The sequence below is a fragment of the Cnephaeus nilssonii genome, assembly GCF_951640355.1.
Source record: "Cnephaeus nilssonii genome assembly, chromosome: 19".
Taxonomy (NCBI): Eukaryota; Metazoa; Chordata; class Mammalia; order Chiroptera; family Vespertilionidae; genus Cnephaeus; species Cnephaeus nilssonii.
The window spans coordinates 51,384,168-51,401,844 of NC_137090.1; the positions used below are offsets into that span (position 1 = coordinate 51,384,168).

The 17,677-nt window shown below is 55.7% G+C and overlaps 2 protein-coding genes across 2 annotated transcripts in view; one reads left to right on the top strand and one right to left on the bottom strand.

The window, feature by feature from the left end:
• Nucleotides 1-17,677, top strand: part of DHRS7B (dehydrogenase/reductase 7B) — a 61,483-nt gene that overhangs the window by 26,281 nt on the left and 17,525 nt on the right. The window contains exon 2 of the mRNA XM_079797395.1: nucleotides 6,385-6,566. Coding sequence (XP_079653521.1) covers nucleotides 6,385-6,566 — 182 coding nt within the window. The remainder of the gene's footprint in view (nucleotides 1-6,384; nucleotides 6,567-17,677) is intronic.
• Nucleotides 15,089-17,535, bottom strand: LOC307114707 (uncharacterized protein C9orf85 homolog). Its single transcript, XM_079797414.1, has one exon. The coding sequence runs from the start codon at nucleotides 16,267-16,269 to the stop codon at nucleotides 15,760-15,762; it is 510 nt and encodes a 169-aa protein (XP_079653540.1). The 5' UTR covers nucleotides 16,270-17,535; the 3' UTR covers nucleotides 15,089-15,759.

Genomic DNA, 17,677 nt, shown 5'->3' on the forward strand with positions numbered 1-17,677 from the left:
CGCAGAGAGTCCCAAACAAGATGAACCGAAAGAAGCCCACACCAAGATACATCATAATTAAAATGGCAATGGTTAAGGACAAAGAGAATTTTAAAAGCAGCAAGAGAAAAGCATTAATCTACAGGAAGGCTCCCATAAGACTGTCAGCCAGCTGATTTCTCAACAGAAACTTTGCAGGCCAGAAGGGATTTTCAGGTAATATTCAAAGTGATGTATAAATATTTCTCTCTTTTCCACATCCAGCATGGCTAGAGGGGTCCAGTTCCTGAGTAGGGGCAGCTGGGGATTGAGAAAATGAAAGAAAGAGACAGACACAGAGATAGAAGGAAAAAGCTGGGGCCGGGTGGGACAGCTGTCCTCTGATGGAGAGACAGGGACCCAGAGCCGTTATAGCACGTTTATTTTATACAGCAAAATACCAGGAAGTTTTACTAAAGCCCAAGACAAAGGAGATTATGTGCATTCTTGTGACTTCTTTGTAATCGTCACTTCTGGGTGGGCCTGGATAATCGCGTTTGTTCCTGGTGCTTGGCTGGATTTAGATACTGAAACCTACCCCCTGGCGCCTGAGCTGAAGGTCAGGGTGACAACACACCTGCCTCTGGCAAGGTATGTTTCCAGGGCATGGCTCTGCCGGACACTGCTGGATTCAGATGACAATCAGCTCAGGGGCCTTTCCCAGGTGCTCTCTACAGTGATGAAAAGCAAGTACCTGCAACCAAGATTAGTCTACTCAGCAAGGTTATCATTTAAAATCAAAAGAGATATAAGGAGTCCTAGCTGGTTTTGTTTGGTGATTAGAGCATTGGCCCCTGGATTGAAGAGTCCCAGGTTCGATTCCGGTCAAGGGCAGATACCTCAGTTGTAGGCTTTATCCCCAGCCTTGAACGGGGCTCGTGAGGAAGGCAACCAATTGATTTGTCTCTCTCACATCAATGTTGCTCTCCTGGTGGGGGCTGTGGGGCAGTGTGTGCCCAGCGTCTGGCTGGAGAGCAGAGCCCGCTCTCCCGGTTTCTCTTCCCAGGACTGGACATTCAGGAGCTGGTCTGGAATACTCTCCAGCCTTTCTTTGGCTTTTATTTTTACTAATGCCAGCCTGACTCATTTAAACCAGAGGCTCTAAGGCTGGCATCCCGAAGTACAGCCTACAGGCCACTCGTCTGTAGCTCGGTTCCGCATTCCAGAGAGGGCTGGCTGACCAGAAAGCGTCCTCTGGCCTCTAGTCTCCGTCACTCTGCCCAGGTCAAAACACGGGAGAGGACACAGCCCCAGGACCCACCCTGTCACACGAACTGCCGTGTAAGGTCGGACCGTCTTTCTGTCCAGCCGAAGACAGCCTCGCAGCTGCTTCTCGTTTGTTTCACACCAAAAAAGAGCAGCTTCACTCTGGTTTTACTTTCTGAACATAGACACCTGTTTTCAGAAATGGGTCATAAGCATGGTCCTTAGCTTATGTCCCCTTTAACAGATGAGCTGCCTCAGGCTGTTCGCAGTTAGGAAGTGTGAGCACTGGTGGTGTGGGGATGAGGCCCGAGCTGCTCTTTGGGACACTAAGCTACTTCTTGCCGCCTGATTTCAGCATCCTGCCCTTGAGCCTGCTTTTCCTCTGCATAACGTGAAAAATTACTTCATGACTAATCCTTTTACAGACCTGAGATTATTGTTAGTTCTTAACCTTGAAGGGTTTTCAGATTCCCTCCTTTGATTTTCACATGTGTCTTAGGGTTTGATTTCTGTGTGGTTTCAGAGTAGACGCCAACAATCCGTTTTTATTAATAGTACAAATTTAAATTTTTTATAATTGCTTGAGGAAAGAAGGAGTATTAGGAACTGATTCCATCTGTGAAATGTAGAATTTTGATCAAGTATGAGAAATGGAGCAAATGGCATAAAGGTGACATTTCTGCTCAGTTGATTTCTTGATGATAGCCTTGTTTCATGTTTGAAGTTCTGAAAGCCCTTTTAAAGAACCTCTCAGTGCATAGAGAGTCGGTCTGTGGACTAAGGGGTCCCAGGTTCGATTCCGGTCAAAGGCATGTACCTCGGTTGCAGGCTCCTCCCCAGCCCCGGTCCTGGTCAGGCTCATGCAGGAGGCATCCAATCGATGTGTCTCTCTCACATCGGTGTCTCTGTCTTTCCCTCTCTCTTCCATTCTCCCTAAAAATACCCTCGGGTGAGGATTAACAACAAAGAACCTCTCGGTGGAAAAGAAGAGGCCGCTGAGTTCTGATCACAGTGAGAGCCCATGAGCTGTCTGGCTGCCCAGCCCCCAGGAGCTCGCCTGAGGAGGAGCTTCCTCCTTTACACGCGTTGAAGTCTGTAGCTCCGTAGTCGTGATGCATGAAAATCCCAGCAGCTGGGCTTCGTGTGCGAACGCCAGCGGACGCAGCTCACAGTGTAAGGCCATGCTTCAGGCCACTTCCTGTCAGTGAAGAGAGGCCGGGCCGCCCATGTGTCCGTCAGTGCGCTCTACTTCCAGACCACGTGTGACCTGCGTTCCTGTTTGAGGGGGTGATCCCACCTTCTATCTTTTCTGGTCTCTCTCCCCATCCCCACATCCTTGTCCTGCTTCCGGTGTGGTTTCTAGGGTGCTGGGCCACCTCTTCTCTTTCTGCAAGCTGATCTCCAAATGCTGGGCGTCATGCGTGAGAGTCCCCCCAAATCCCCTTTTATATCATCATCTTACCTCCCCAGTTAGACCTGAAACCAGCAGTTAAGAAGCCTTCTGGTATAAAATGCAACATTTACAAACATATTGAAGTCCTTGTATGCCATTTCAGAGAAAACAGGCCCCCTTTGACCTGCTTCGCATAGGAGGTTATTTCCTCACCTGGACTGTGGCCAGCCGGACGCAGTGCTTCCTCCGTCCGGGAGCGCCCCTTCGCGTGGAGCAGGCCCCCAAGGCCCACAGCCCGCAGTGGGCTGAGCCAGCTCTGTGCCTCCTCTCGCGGGCGGCCGTGCTGACTGCCCAGGTGAGACAGGAGGGTTGGCTCAGCTGTCTCTAATTGCCCTGGAGGCCGTGGCCCTGGGCACATGGGGGACCACCAGCACTGCGGCGGGGAGATAAGTGGGCCCGTAGGAGTTTGAAAGACTCCCAGAAAGAGTTGCCATTGCTAATATGACCAGCTTCACCTGGTCAGGAAGGTTACCCTGAAACTGAACATGGTTCTCTCAAATGGACGGCTTGCTCTGGAGTGTCTTCCCATCATGCATCCTCACCTTGAGGGAGCTGGGCGTGTCGTGCTGATTTCGAACTTCTCTGCCTTCTGATTCTGTGAGCCCTGGTCAGCCTGAAGGCAGATGTGTGCTGTCCCCACAGGAAGCTGGCCGGTGGGCGAGGTGGATCCTACTTGGCCTGGTGCCAAGCTGGCCGGTGCCAGGAGGTCCTGGCTGGGCACGGTGGGCAGGTGCCCAGGGAACCTGGAAGTGTGCACACTGTGTCGCTTCTCTTTCCCTCGTGTCGGGGCTTGTCGGCTTGGGTGTAGACAGGCAGGCGCGTGCACGTGCCGTTTGCTGGCTTTGCTGCGGCTCCAGCAGGAGCCTGGCCGGTGGTTTGCCTTCCTCCCGCTCCTCCCTGGGCGAGGCCGACGTAGCAGGGACAGATCACAACGGTCCGCTCACCTGGCTGTGTTGGCCTTAATGGCTTCACAGCAGCCCAGTTTCTGAAACAAACCTTGGGATGCAGGATCCTGACGTTTGACAAAGTTGTGTTTTTCCCCCTATTTGTTGATTTAATTAAAGGTGTGAAGGTATGAAATTTAATTAAAACCACAGAGAAGTATATGAGTTCCCTTTATTGAGAAGAAACCAGTTTTCATAAACTAGGGACGCCTGGACAAGCTTCAGATGGGCTGTCTGAAACCGGTGTCTGGGCCAGGAGTGAGCGAGGCGGTGGGACGATGTGATGGCAGCTCCGCTTACGGGCACTCACCTGCACCAGGGCTGGGCACGCCCTTCGTGAGCAGCTCGTCGGACTCACAGCAAACCTGTGAGTGGGCCTTGCACCCTCATTCACAGGTGAGGGTTCTCAGGCTCGGCCGCGAAGTCCCTCGCTGGCTGGGAAGTGGCTGAGCCCCGACAGGCTGGCGCCGGGGTCCTCCTGGGACCCTGCACTCCTTTCCTCACCCAGTCAGAGTGCACCCTCCAGTTGGTCTCTGGCACCTCTGAGTTTCCCGAGGCAACAGGTTTGTTACCCTCCCCACACCCTTCAGTGTAGCGCGCGCGCACACACACACACACACACACACACGCACACAGCCTTCCGTGGAGCTGGCTCAGCCCCAGGCTGTAACACACACACACACACACACACACGCACACACACACACACACACAGACGCACAGCCTTCCGTGGAGCTTGCTCAGCCCCAGGCTGTAACACACACACACGCACACACGCACACACACACACAGCCTTCCGTGGAGCTGGCTCAGCCCAGGCTGTAAAACACACACACACACACACACACACACGCACACACACACACACACGCACAGCCTTCCGTGGAGCTTGCTCAGCCCCAGGCTGTAACACACACACACACACACACACACAGCCTTCCGTGGAGCTGGCTCAGCCCAGGCTGTAACACACACACGCACACACACACACACAGCCTTCCGTGGAGCTGGCTCAGCCCAGGCTGTAACACACACACACACACACACACACACACACACAGCCTTCCGTGGAGCTGGCTCAGCCCAGGCTGTAACACACACACACACATGCACGCACACACGCACACACACGCACACACGCGCACACACACAGCTTTCCATGCAGCTGGCTCAGCCCAGGCTGCAGGCGGGAGAGGCAGGCCTGGGCCTGTGGCGGGGAGCAGTGTGTAGTTTGTTCGCACCCGCTGGCCTAGTGCAGCTCTGGTCCCTGTTGTGAGCAGTGTCCCCGCCCCCTGGCTGCTCTAGGCCCCAGCTGGCCCCGCGGCTTCCGGGCAGGCAGGGCCGTGCACGGCGGGACCTGCCTCACCTAAGGCGCTGGGGTTGCAGTGGGGAAAGCTCTTCCCACACCGCCCTCCCGCTGGGCTGGAATCCCGTCCCGTCCCCTCGCCCCACGTTCATTACCTAGAACTTCGGAGCTATAATTACCTCGGGCCTATCTGTGTTTTATGTCAATGCTATCATTTTCTGTAAAGTGACACCAACACACTGGCCCAGCAGTCACCTCGCTGCTCCCAGGCGCCAGAGGGCCGTTGGGGCCCAGCACTACCCTGGGAGCAGCTGCGCTGTGGGCCAGACGCCTGGCCTGTGCCTCCTGTTGGGGCGGGGCTGCCGTCAGTGCCCAGGTAGAGAGTCTGGCACCTTGGAAACCACTTCAGTTATCCGCTGGAGGCTTGGCACAGTGGAGGGTGAGAGCGAAATGCAGCCACTTAGTGGACAGTGGCTGGGGTCTTTCAGAAGTAGATTAAGTGGGCTGGACGGCAGTCATTTTTACAGGTGCTTATCCGAGAATGTCAGTGCTTTTTGATAGTGACTGCGAATTTAAGTGCATTTGGAAAGCAAGTGAAAAATAAACACTAAACTAGCTGGGTTCACAGCTGAAGTTGGAGTGGAACCCTTTGCCGAAGAGCAGGTTCGTTCTGACAGGACGGCCCACCCCGACCCGGACCCGAGCAACTCGGGGGGAGTGGGTCCGTGCGTGCTCCGTGGCCAGCCGGCTTCCCAGGGCTGGTGTTGTCTGGGGACGGGAGCAGAGTCGTTTTACATCGGAGGAGCTGCGGGGCGGGCATTGGGGAGGGGGGAGGGTGCTACAGGGTCCCCCCAGTTTGAGGGGTGACTGGAAGCCCCGGGCTGCCACAGGAGCTCCCCCGGGCTCCAGCCTCTCTCCGGGAGGCTCCCGGCGCTCCCAGTGCCGCGGGCTGGAGGCGGGCTGTGGGGGCTCTGTGGGGCCGATGCTGGTCCATCCGACAGGCATTTCCTTCCCAGTGACCAACACAGTGTGGTGTCACTCACTCACCCTGGCCTTTAAATGCCTATGTCTCCCTCTTAGCTGCTGCTTTGGGCCTAGGGGCGCAGGGGAGTGATGGGGAGGCCGGAGGAGTAAGGGAGTTGGAGGCAGTTGTGGGAGAAACAGATATGGCTCCTCAGGATTGGCAGCACACTGTCTCCCGAACAGGCTGAGGAGGGGAACGGTGAGGGCTGGTGTGCTGGTGCCCCCGGGGCCCCCGGAGGCGCAGTCCTGTCACCCGAGAGAGCAGCACGCTCCGGCTGGACACGAGGCAGGCCCACAGGCCCAGACGGGAGTCTGCGGGACGCAGAGCCCAGCCCTCCCAGGAGAGCTCGGGGCTCTCGTCCGACCGGGCAGGAGGGTGGCACGTTTCCCGTTCCCCACGTTGCCACTGGTTTACTTGGTTTTGGTTCTTCCAGGAAGAGCTCGCTGACGGCGAGGGCCATGGACTTTGTCACCTCTACGGCCGCCCTGTCCCTGCTGTTGGGCTGCGTGGGCATCTTCAGCCTCTGCTTCCAGCTGCTGCAGCGCACGCGGATGCAGGCCCGCCTCCAGGGCGCCGTGGTGGTCATCACGGGCGCGACCTCGGGCCTGGGGCGAGGTGGGTCCCGGGCAGTGCTGTCAGGCATGGAAGGCGGCCTGGCTGGGGGAGCCGCTCAGCGCCATGGGCCACCGCGCAGGGGGAAGTAGGTGGAGCCACTTGGGAACAAGGTCTGTCCCTGTGCTCTGTCCAGTTCCTAAAAGCAAGAGCGTCCGTGCAGGCGGCTTCGGCCTCAGCGTGGTGGCAAAGGCTCGGGAGGAAGACCGTGGCCCCCGGAGGCGCCTGCCCACCCAGCGGGCAGCCTTGCTCAGCCCCGTGGTGGTTGAAATAGGGCTTTTCCCGATTTTCTAATATGGACAATTCAGGCCCTCTGTGAGGGCCACACAGAGCACCTGTTTATAGCCTTTTTGTGGTTGTGAATCCTCATCTGAGGGTATTTTTTCCATTGATTTTAGAGAGAGTGGGAGGGAGAGAGAAATAGAGAAACGTCGATGTGAGAGAGACACATCAATTGGTTGCCTCCCACACTGGGGCCAGGGATTGAACCTGCAACCCAGGTACGTGCCCTTGACTGGGAATTGAACCCATGACCCTTTGGTGCTCAGGCCGACTCTCTAACCACTGAGCACGCTGGCCAGAACTCCGCATCTTTTCTTGCCTGGGCCGTGCCTGCAGCTGTACCCGGACACAGCTTGGCAGGGCTGGAACCAGGAGGCGTGATGCCTCAGCTCCCCAGTTTCTTCAGTCTAGTCCCTTCTAGTTCAGTGAGCACCTGAGCGCTGGGTCCATCAGTCGCCGCCCCACCTCCCAGCAGGTGAGTTTGTAGAGCTGTCGTTAGTTCCCTTCCAAACCTGTGAAGGGGGCAGTATATGTCACCCCTCACTCACGCCCATCCTGCGTGTATTCACGTAGAGATATAGTGAGACAGGTAACGGCAGCCTTTCCCGAGTCCCACTCACGCTGCTGGCATTCTGCCCCTTGGACACGGTCGGGACAGGACTCCACGTATCTCTGGCCCTCCAGCCGGGGAAATAGGCCAGATCATTTTGAATTAAAGTTACTTTAGAAACAGCTGGGGCAAGAAGGACAGGCCACTCCGACCCTCCTTCGTTCCCTTGAAAGCAGGAGCTGCATCTCCCAGGTGCTGTGAAGCTGTGTGGGGCCAGGTGGGCACTGGAAATATCGGGGACACTTTGTAAATTAGATGGTGGTCTCACCACTGGGCTGCGCACTGAGACCAGTGCACACGCTATGGAGTGTCGGCTGACACAGAGCGTTTCAGAAAGGCCCCCTCCCTGCACCAGGAGGCAGAGGGCCTCTGGGCACCAGAGCTGGAGAGTTCAAGGCTTTCTGAGCAAACCTGTGCATCCCTCACTGGTTTACTGCTCACGCGCCAACCCCTTGGTCTTGTCAGTTCGTCACAGATTTATTGTGTTTGTTTTTGTCTAAAAGATATAAAAGCTGCCTGCTTTGCTCACATCTTAGAGCTTCATATTTGGGGGAGGCTCCCGGACATACATTACATTTTTTCCCTGAACCCTGTCTTACATCAAGTTAATGACAAGACCAGCCATAGAGCTGGGAGGGGCAGGAGGGAAGCACTCCTTCCTGCAGGGAGTGGACAAAGGCCGCCGGCCCGGCCCTCGTTCTCAGCACCTCACACACATCGCATCACACAGCACGTCGGCCACACTCGCGCTCGGGTCCATGCAGGCTCGCCATTGCTGCCTCTTCGGTTGGCAGTAGGACAGCCGGCACTGATGGGCACCTTCCCCGGCAAGGCCCTGGCAGGTGCTGGCCAGACAGATGGGAGAGGCTCCTGTCCCTCAGGAGGGAGAGGCAGGGGCTTGCTCAGGACATTGCCATTCCACGCGGGGATGATGGCAGCCAGGCGGGAGCGGGAGGGTGCGTGCGAGAGCGCTGGCTGTGCTCTGCCCTGGATCCGTGCAGCGGAGTCAGGGAGGTCTGACCAGCCCTGGCACTGCTAGCCTGAAAGGGTGAAGCCGAGATTTAAACCACATCTCTGACTTCAGAACTCGGTCTTGTCCGACCTGAGCGGGACATGGCTCAGGAAAGGGAGGGAGGGCAGCGGGGAGGGCACTGCGGGCCAGGCCCGAAGCTGGGCAGCACAGTGTGCGGGGCTGTGAGCTCTGGTGCTGCGGGAACGGGAGCGGTGGGCCCGTCTGCAGGGTGAGTGGCTGTGGGCCGGAGGAGGGGGAAGCTGTGGGTGAGATCCCTCCGGGTGCCTGTGGTGCGGGCGAGTCTCTCCTGGGGACCCGGCCTGTCCTTAGATCCGCGGACCTGCACAGGGTGCACAGGGCCAGTTGCCTCCAGGCCCTGGGCCAGCCGGTCCTCTGACCTCGCTCAGCACTATATATAGTCCGGTCAGCAGCTGCTTCTCTTAATCCCAGAGAGAAGCCCTCCTTCCGAGAGTCCTCGAGCCTGTGAGTCGGGTGGCGGGGGAGGTGTGGAGTTGCAGGTGCTCCAGTTCTCATTGTCCTACACTTCCTCTTCCGGACACCACGCGTGAAGGGAGTAGAAAATGCTGCTGGCATTCTGCCCCTTTAACGTGGTAGGGACAGGACCCCATGTATCTCTCTGTCCCTCCAGCCAGGGGAAATAGGCCCGGGTCAGGCCTGGCTGGTGTCGCTAAGTGGTTAGGGCGTTGGCTCACACACCGAAGGGTTGCGGGTTTGATTCCCAGTCAAGAGCGCGTGCCTGGGTTGCGGGTTCATCCCCAGCTGAGGTGGGGTCAGTGCAGGAGGCAACCAATTGATGTGTCTCTCTCACATCAATGTTTCTCTCCCCCGCACCCCCTTGCCACTCTTAAAATCAACGGGAAAAATAACCTCGGGTGAGGATTAACAACAACAAAATAGGAACAGTCTTACCCAGGCATCGCAGCCGCTGTGAGGAGGGCTGCAGCCCTGCCGGTGGCCTGCCCCTGGTAGCCGCTCCGGGGCAGTCGGTAGCTCTGCGTCTCTCCCGTTGGTGTAGTGAAGTCACACGGGTGTCCTTGTACCATGGCAGGGCCGCTGTCCAGAGGAGCAGCATGTTCTGGAGGCCGCTCCGCCAGCCTGAGCCCTGAAGCAGCGAGCTGCCTTCTTGATCTGCAAGCCAGGAGGGCGCCTGAAGCCTAGATACATAGACCTGAGACTCACTCCCTTTCCCCTCGCCCCCCGCCCCCCTCTTCCTGGGGCAGCTCTTTCAAACATGAAGATGGAGCCCTTCCGGCTGGTATCTGCCTCCCTGTCACTCCGTGTGTGGCTTTAATGTCTCCCTGCTCTGCTAGGAAGCCAAGCTTACGAGAGCGCCGGGGCCGTGGTCCGAACCTCACCCAGCAGGTGCCTCCCTCCCCCTCTGGCTCTGCGTGTCCGTTCAGTGCCTCTACCCTTCAGTGGCACCTCATAAAGTGCCCACTGTGTGGGCCAGGCCGGGGCCAGAGAGGGTGAGGAAGCCAGCAGGACTGGAAGTTCCTCATCTTGGTAAACTGGGGAGCAGTCCTGGCCTCAGGAATGCTGCCTCTCCACCCCCTTGGCCTTGCTGCCTGGTGAGAACAGCAATGCGAGATGGGCTGTGGCTCTGGCCAGACCTCCCAGGGGCAGGCCGAGCAGGGCAGGCCGAGCAGGGCAGGCCGAGAGGGCTGCAGGCCGGGCAGGGGCAGGCTGGGCGGGGCAGGCCGGGCAGGGGCAGGCCGGGCAGGGGCAGGCCGGGTAGGGGCAGGCCGGGCGGGGCAGGCCGGGCGGGGGCAGGCCGGGCAGGGGCAGGCTGGGTGGGGCAGGCTGGGCGGGGCAGGCCGGGCAGGGGCAGGCCGGGCAGGGGCAGGCCGGACAGGGGCAGGCCGGGCAGGGGCAGGCCGGACAGGGGCAGGCCGGGCGGGGCAGGCCGGACAGGGGCAGGCCGGGCAGGGGCAGGCCGGGCAGGGGCAGGCCGGGCGGGGCAGGCCGGGCAGGGCAGGCCGGGCGGGGCAGGCTGGGCGGGGCAGGCCGGGCGGGGCAGGCCGGGTGGGGGCAGGCCGGGCGGGGCAGGCCGGGTAGGGGCAGGCCGGGCGGGGCAGGCCGGGCGGGGGCAGGCCGGGTAGGGGCAGGCCGGGCGGGGGCAGGCTGGGCAGGGGCAGGCCGGGCGGGGCAGGCCAGGTAGGGCAGGCCGGGCAGGGCAGGCTGAGAGGGCTGCAGGCGGCTGGATCTGTGTCCTTTGTCGGGATGAGCCAGTGAACAACCAGCTGGAGCTTCGCCTGAGAATGTACTGGTTCAGTCACTCAGCACCTCCACCTGGCTGTGCAGGAGGCGCAGGCCTGGGTTTGGCAGAGTAAACGCTGAAGAAGTGGCAGGGGGTGCTGCAGGGCATAAAGGAAGGCTTTGCTCCGGGGCGGTCCAGAGGTCAGCCTTCCTCTCCCCAAAGGTCTTAGCATTTCTTCTCCAGGTTCTGCAGCCTTTTAGCTGTCAGAAGGCTTCTCTCTGGGATTAAGAGAAGGGCTATCAGACCAGTGACCCTGCTTTACTCCGGAGAAGAAGTGACAGCCTGACCCTCACCCTCTCTGAGCGCCCCCGTCCCCTGCTGTGAGCAGAGGGCAGAGGACACCACGGGGCTGCCCACCTCTGAGCGCTCAGCCAGGGCACAGGGAGGGCCTGTGCAGACTGCACAGGCGGGCGGGCGGGCGCTGAGGGAGGCAGACTCGGGATGCCGTGAGGACAGGCAGGGGTGCCTCCTAAACCCTGGCCTTGCAGGCTTCACCAGCAGTCTGGTTAACTAGTAGAGCGTTTAAAAAGGCGGCTGAGGCCCTAGCCGGTTTGGCTCAGTGGATAGAGCGTTGGTCTATGGACTGAAGGGTCGGTCCCAGGTTCGATTCCCGTCGGGCATGTACCTTGGTTGCGGGCACATCCCCAGTAGGGGGCGTGCGGGAGGCAGCTGATCAATGTTTCTCTCTCATGGATGTTTCTAACTATCCCTCTCTCTTCTTTGTAAAAAATCAATAAAATATATATATTTTTTAAAAAGGGGGCTGAGCAATACAAAGCAATACTCCTGCAGTATTTTCTAAGGAGTGTTTGTACCCAGTCTACTTCAATGCACTCAGTTCCAGGGCTGTTTCTGTCTGTCCTCCCTCTGAGGAGAGGGAGACACGGCTTACAGCTAACCCAGGCCACAGGGCCAGTGTCGGAAGTCAGGTGAACACAGGCCGAACCCGTCCTCTGGCGCCCTGGGTGGTACTAGTTCCTATAAGCCGCTCGTCTCCAGGGCCTGAGCATGTAGTTAGAGTGTATTTGGGGCAGGCCTCACCCTCTGCCTCCCTCCTCCTCTGCAGTGGCCTGGGGGGCCTGCCCTCCTCTTTGACTCAGGGGAGTACGTGGGACCCCTGCTGGGCCAGTCCACACCAGAGCTCGGAGGAGACAAGTCGAAGCTCCTGCCTGGCAGGGAGCTGTGTGGACGTGGCACAGCTGCCTGGAGCCTGCACAGCTGGTGAGGAGCCGGGCTGCAGAGGGCGAGAAGGACGCCAGCCTGAGGGAGCTGCTTCCTGCTGCCACGGCCCTGGCGGCCACCACCCCGCCCTCCCACGTCTGGGCCATTCAGCTCTCTCTAGTGCGTGAGCTGTCCGGAGCCCCCTGATGAACCCTCTTGGCTTTGGCCCCGTGGGAGCCATGCCTCTTGCACTGAAAGGATGTGACTAGCAGAGGTGCCCACTTCCTCTGGCTGCGCCTCCGTCGTCCTAGGGGCGTCCTCACCATTGTCACCTGGAAGAGTAGTGGGCGCAGTGCAGTCCGGGCCTGTCCAGTCTCCTTCCTTCCCCGTGAGGAGGAGCCTTTAACGGGCAGCCCCTTCCTGCCATGGCTGCTGTAGACTCTCCAGGCTTCAGCTCTCTCCAGCTGTGCCCTTTCCCACCTAGCAGCGGAGGGACTCCCCACTGTCTGCCTCCATGCTGCCCCTCAGGGGCTCTGTGTGCTCTTCACCCCAGCACCCCTGCCCCCCATCCCCTCTACCCCCTCCCCCCTCTGCTCCCCCTGCTCCCCCAGCCCCCTCTGCCCCTCCTCCCCCTGCCCCCTGCTCCCTCTGTTCTCCCTGCTCCCGCTGCCCCCTGTTAGGTGGCCAAGGAGGAGGCCGGAATGATGAGGGATTACGGATTTATTCGATAGTCCGCACACCAGATGGAATGGAATGTGGTCTCAGCAAGTGAAGTGTGGTCTCAGCAAAAGGGGATGTCCATAGTGAAATGGCCTGAAGGTCAGTTCCCGGGGGAGGGGGTGTCTATTCAATTATTTGATCAGACCTAACACTCCAGCCTTTTTGTTTTATGGATTAGGGAAGAAGGTCATGTCTTCTGTGTTTACTTCCTGCTGAGCGGGGACGTGGAGGTCCCAGGGGAGTGGACTTTGATAGTAATGGGCTGGACGAGGGAGGGTTGCAGCAGCATGATTTCCCCAAGAGACTGGTTGGTGAAGGCTTGAAAGTGGTCCCAAGTGACCTGGGAGGTAAAAGCTGGTCCTGAGGCGGCCGCAGTGTCACTTGTCTGGTTTTGCTGCTTCTCTGGGCCTGGAGCTGAAATACAACTGAGGCCTAGATGTTATCTTTAGGGAGGAAAAGATCAGGGGTCTAAGTTGCCTGACTAGTGATATGAAAGGGGAGGATAGGTTACCCTGGGAGTGAGGTTCTTGTTTTCCCAGTTTTGCCCCTTGCTAGGCATCCACAGGTTTCTTGCAGGTCCTGAGACAGGGTTTCAAAGTATGGGTAGAGCAGTGGTTAAGCTCCCTGTGGCAGTTCCAACTCCTGCTGTGATGCTGAGGGTTAGGAGGAGAGGGATGATCTGGACTGCCCTTTTGTGTCGGCTATGATGGGTTACGGGGACAGGTAAAGACTGATTATTGGGGGCTGCATCTACATTGGGTGAGAGATAGATGAGAGTACAGGTTCCTGTCCAGTTGGTGGGGAGGCAGATATATGTGTTCTCCCCACAGAGGAAGAAGAATCCCTAATCATGCCGATGAGCTATAAGGGGTAAGGAGAAGAGGTGACTAAAGGGTATGAGGTTCCCTTTCCTAGTTCTGCGCTCCGAACCGAGAGGGTCATCGCCATGGCGCTACCGATAAGGGTGACAGATGAGTGGTTGAGATTCCATTGCAGTGAAAGTGGGAGGGAACGCTAGGATGGGCTGTTATCCAAGGGAAAAGCGAAAGGGAAGGAAAGGAGCAGTTGAAGTCTCGGGCCTGGGTGGTTGGATAGGAAGTAAAACAGACTGGCTGTAGGAAATAACCACTGGCTTCCGGGGAGACCTGGTAGTCAACCCACTGGGACCAATGGCCGTTTGGTAGTTCTAGGTTAACTGTGGTGTTGCCAGCTGATGATCGGAGATGGCTTGTTATACTGCCCTGTGCCCTTGTAAAGCATAAAGGAGCTTGGATGATTAGTGGGGTGTGTAGAGTGTTAGGACCTGTGACGGGAGGGAGGGAGGAGCTACCTTAGTATGAGATAGAATCTAATAACAGAAAAGGAGGGAGGCTTGATTAGCCTGGGCTGTGGGATAATTAACTAGACTGCCTTTTTGAGAACTATAGTTTCCTTTCCCTTTTTATAAGCCAGAGTGGTTTTTTTCTGATTCCCTCTCTTGATTGGGATAGGGAGGTGGGATACGCTGAAGAGGAGAGGGGAAGGCAGAGCCAGCAGTCCTGGCTAAGGAGGGCATGAGGGAGGATAAGTGTTGGAATTGAGTGGAGGTGGGAAGGTTCGTTAAGGGAGTAGGAGAGGAGGGCTGGGATAGGGTGAGAAAGAGAGCTAATCCCCACACCAGGCAGGGATGGTCCCAAGCGGGGAAAGGGTATGTTCGGGATCTAAAAAGAAGGAAATCTCGCCCCATGGGTAACCCAAGTCCCTTTGTAGAAGGCAGTCCCATGGAAAGGTGGGGATCCTGATGCAAAGGGAGAGGGGGCAGTAGCTAGGACCGGGAGGGTTTGTACCGGGAGAGGAGGGGGCTTTCAGGGAAGTCAGGGTTATTAGGGCACATAGGGAGCCCCTGCAGGAGTGCTCACTCCTTCACCCTCTTCTGGGATGTGGGTAAGGCGGAGTCTGGGGGGCCCAATCTGGTGGCTGTAATCTTAGGGGACTCCAGCTCATGTGATCGAGGTGTTCCTGAGATGGGTTTTGACCTGGAAAGGTGGAACCATGGGGTGTGCCCTGATAGTTCAGCTGCAGTTGGGGCGGTTAAGAGGACCTGATAAGGGCCTTGCCTTCAGGGCTGTAAATTATTGGTGGATTTCCTTTAGGAGGAATAGGGGGATGTCTCCTGCAAAAGGTCGAGGGAGGACCTGATCAGCATGTCCTTCAGTAATTGAACGATGATATTTAAGATGGGGACACAGTCTCCTGGAGGGGTCTCTGTGGAAGGGAAGTTTCCCAATAAGAAGGGTCTTCCATACATGAGTTCAAGGGTCTTCCATACATTAGTTGTAGTTTTGAAATTGTTGTGCGAGGCAGCAGTTTAGGTGCTTACCTATGCCGCCATCTTGGTTTCCGTCTGATGATATATTTTTAAAAACTGCTACATACTTGTTAAACATTATTATTAAAAAAATTAACTTTTTGCTTTATAAAGCAACCAAACATTAAGTAAGGGAGCTTTTGTTTGAGTCATTTACTTGAGATAAATTTATCAAAAGGTACATATCTGAGGACCAATTTTTGAGGCTAGCAGTAATGTCGTATGATTTTTTCCCCATGAGATAGTTCTTACAAAACCATCAATTCTGAATCTTGTTTACTTTGATATTCTTCTAAATACTCATTTGGCAGGTCTTCTAGCACCACGGTCAGCAAACTGCGGCTCTTTGGCCCCTTGAGTGTGGCTCTTCCACAAAATACCACGGCCTGGGCGAGTCTATTTTGAAGAAGTGGCGTTAGAAGAAGTTTAAGTTTAAAAAATTTGGCTCTCAAAAGAAATTTCAATCGTTGTACTGTTGATATTTGGCTCTGTTGACTAATGAGTTTGCGACGACTGCTCTAGCATATGCTATTTGGAAATTTATTGTAAGAAAACTGCATACGTTTTATAATTGTTCAAATGCCATACACAATTTATATTGTCCATGTATAAATGTTATTATTTTCTATAGGTTATTCTAAATTTTTATTAGGATTTCACAGTATTTTTCTATAAAACCCTCAAAGTCTAAAGTTGCTCAGAATGTTATGTTTTCACACTGACTTTTGATATATTAATCTATTTGATTGTCATCTTCTTCTGAGTCATCTAAATCGATATCAAAATCTAAATCATCATTTTCTTCTTTATTTCTTCTGCAGCTTCTACAACTGGAATGTGGATTATTTTAAATGTTTTCTGTCTTTTCTGGTTCTTAATTAAACGGAGTAACAATGTCTTCTTTCTTTCCACATTTCGCGCAAACTTCAAGTTCACAGGCACATGGTCTCTACACATTATGTGAAAAGAATTTTTCACGGTCTTTTGTAAACATTTAACACATTTTTTAGGCTTTGACAATGGTTTGTATTTGCTGTATTTTACACGCCGTTCAAGAACTTCTTTACAGCGCTGACATACTCCATCATGAAGTTTTGTATTAATTTTCTTGGCCTGAACACTCTTATCAAACTTGTCATTTTTGAAGCTAAACGTATTTTGATGTCTCTGAGCCCTGGAATGGGTCACGTTCCCTCCCTGGGAGCTCATCACGAAATCACAATCACCAAATGCTGGGACAAGGAAGATTCCTATGACACACTTTAACCACACTCTTACTTTCAAGAAAATATACATTCAACCAAGTACAAGAGACCTTCTGACATAAAAACTAAGAGCAGGCAAATTAAAACACGTCTAGCAATCAATGTTTCAGTATTTTATGCTATTGTAAATTATTTAGAAGTTTGTCATTTAACCCAGCAACACTCCCAAGTCTTTAAGTCAATGAAGACTTTGGAAAGGTATGTGTAGGCAATGAGGCTGGAGAAAAGAACGGGGGGGGAGAGAGCAGGCCCAGCAGCCTGTCCCCAGGCCTCTGGCAGCTTGGTTTAAAACGGCCACGTTTTTCCTTAGAACATGCTGAGGTTTGGGTGATAATGAGCTCAGCTTCTGATAATAGCCGGACTGTTCAGTAAGCCTGTGCAGTAAAGAAAGTTGTTCTCTGGGAAGGGTGGAGTGATGGGGGTGAGAAGGCGCTGAGGTGAGAGCAGTTTTCAGAGCATTAAGGGGTGAGAATGCGGCCTTGGGATCTGAAGGCTCAGTGAGGGTCCCTTCGCTGTGTCCTAGAGGGGCTTTGGGAGAAGACTGAAGTTGGGAACCCGGAGGTGAGAGTACCCAGTGAGCCTGAAAAAGGAGAAAATTTCTTGTTCAGAGGAGGGGACAGTCGTGGAGGAGATAAGGCGTTTACAGTCCAAGCAATGGCTCCGCCTTGTGGGGTGAGAGGGTGAACTGAGGTAGGTGACTGAGGTTTGGGAGAACTGGGCTTTATGAGGGGGCGTGCGGTAGCCCGGTCGGTCCCTGAGGCAGAACAAGAAAGGAGTGGGTAAAGGGGCTGTCTAGTAAGATGCAGTGTAGAGGTGAGGTGGCCAGTCCCAGGGGGTCTGGGAGCTCCCAACCGGATCCAGAGGGCGGCCTCGCTGGACTGGCTGGGGTCTGACCCGGAGGGGCCAGACTACAGTCTGAGTTCCAGTGGCCTTCCTTCCGCACCTTGGGCAGGGCCCAGGCGGGGGTCTTGGGTTTGGGCAGGACTTGGCCCATGTCCTTCCTTGCTGCCTTTGAAGCATGGGCCCGGAGGAGGCTGAGCCCCTGACTTACCCGCGGTTGGAGGACCGGCACTTTGTTTGGGGTTCATGAGAGAGGTGGCTAGGAGCTGGAAGGCCTCAGCCTTGGCCTGATCTCACTTGAGTTTTTGGACTTGGGTCTCTTTGTCTCTATTATTAAAGACCTTAAAGGCCAGGTTAATGAAGTCTTTTCGAGGGGTTTGTGGACTTGTGTCTAGTTTTTGAAGTTTTTGGCATCTATCAGGAGCTGATCCTATATAATAAAAGCCTAACACACAGATTGTCCCCTCTACTGGGAGTTCGCCCGCTCACTATGATGTGTGCTGATCACCAGGGGGCAGCGCAGAACATCGTGGGCATTGGCCACGTGGTGCTGGCAGCAGGCAGTGGAGGTGCTGCTGGCCCCGATGGGCCCTGACAAG

Coding starts and splice junctions, on each gene's coding strand:
- LOC307114707 (XM_079797414.1), bottom strand. CDS start 16,269: ATGTATATTTTCTTGAAAGTAAGAGTGTGGTTAAAGTGTGTCATAGGA.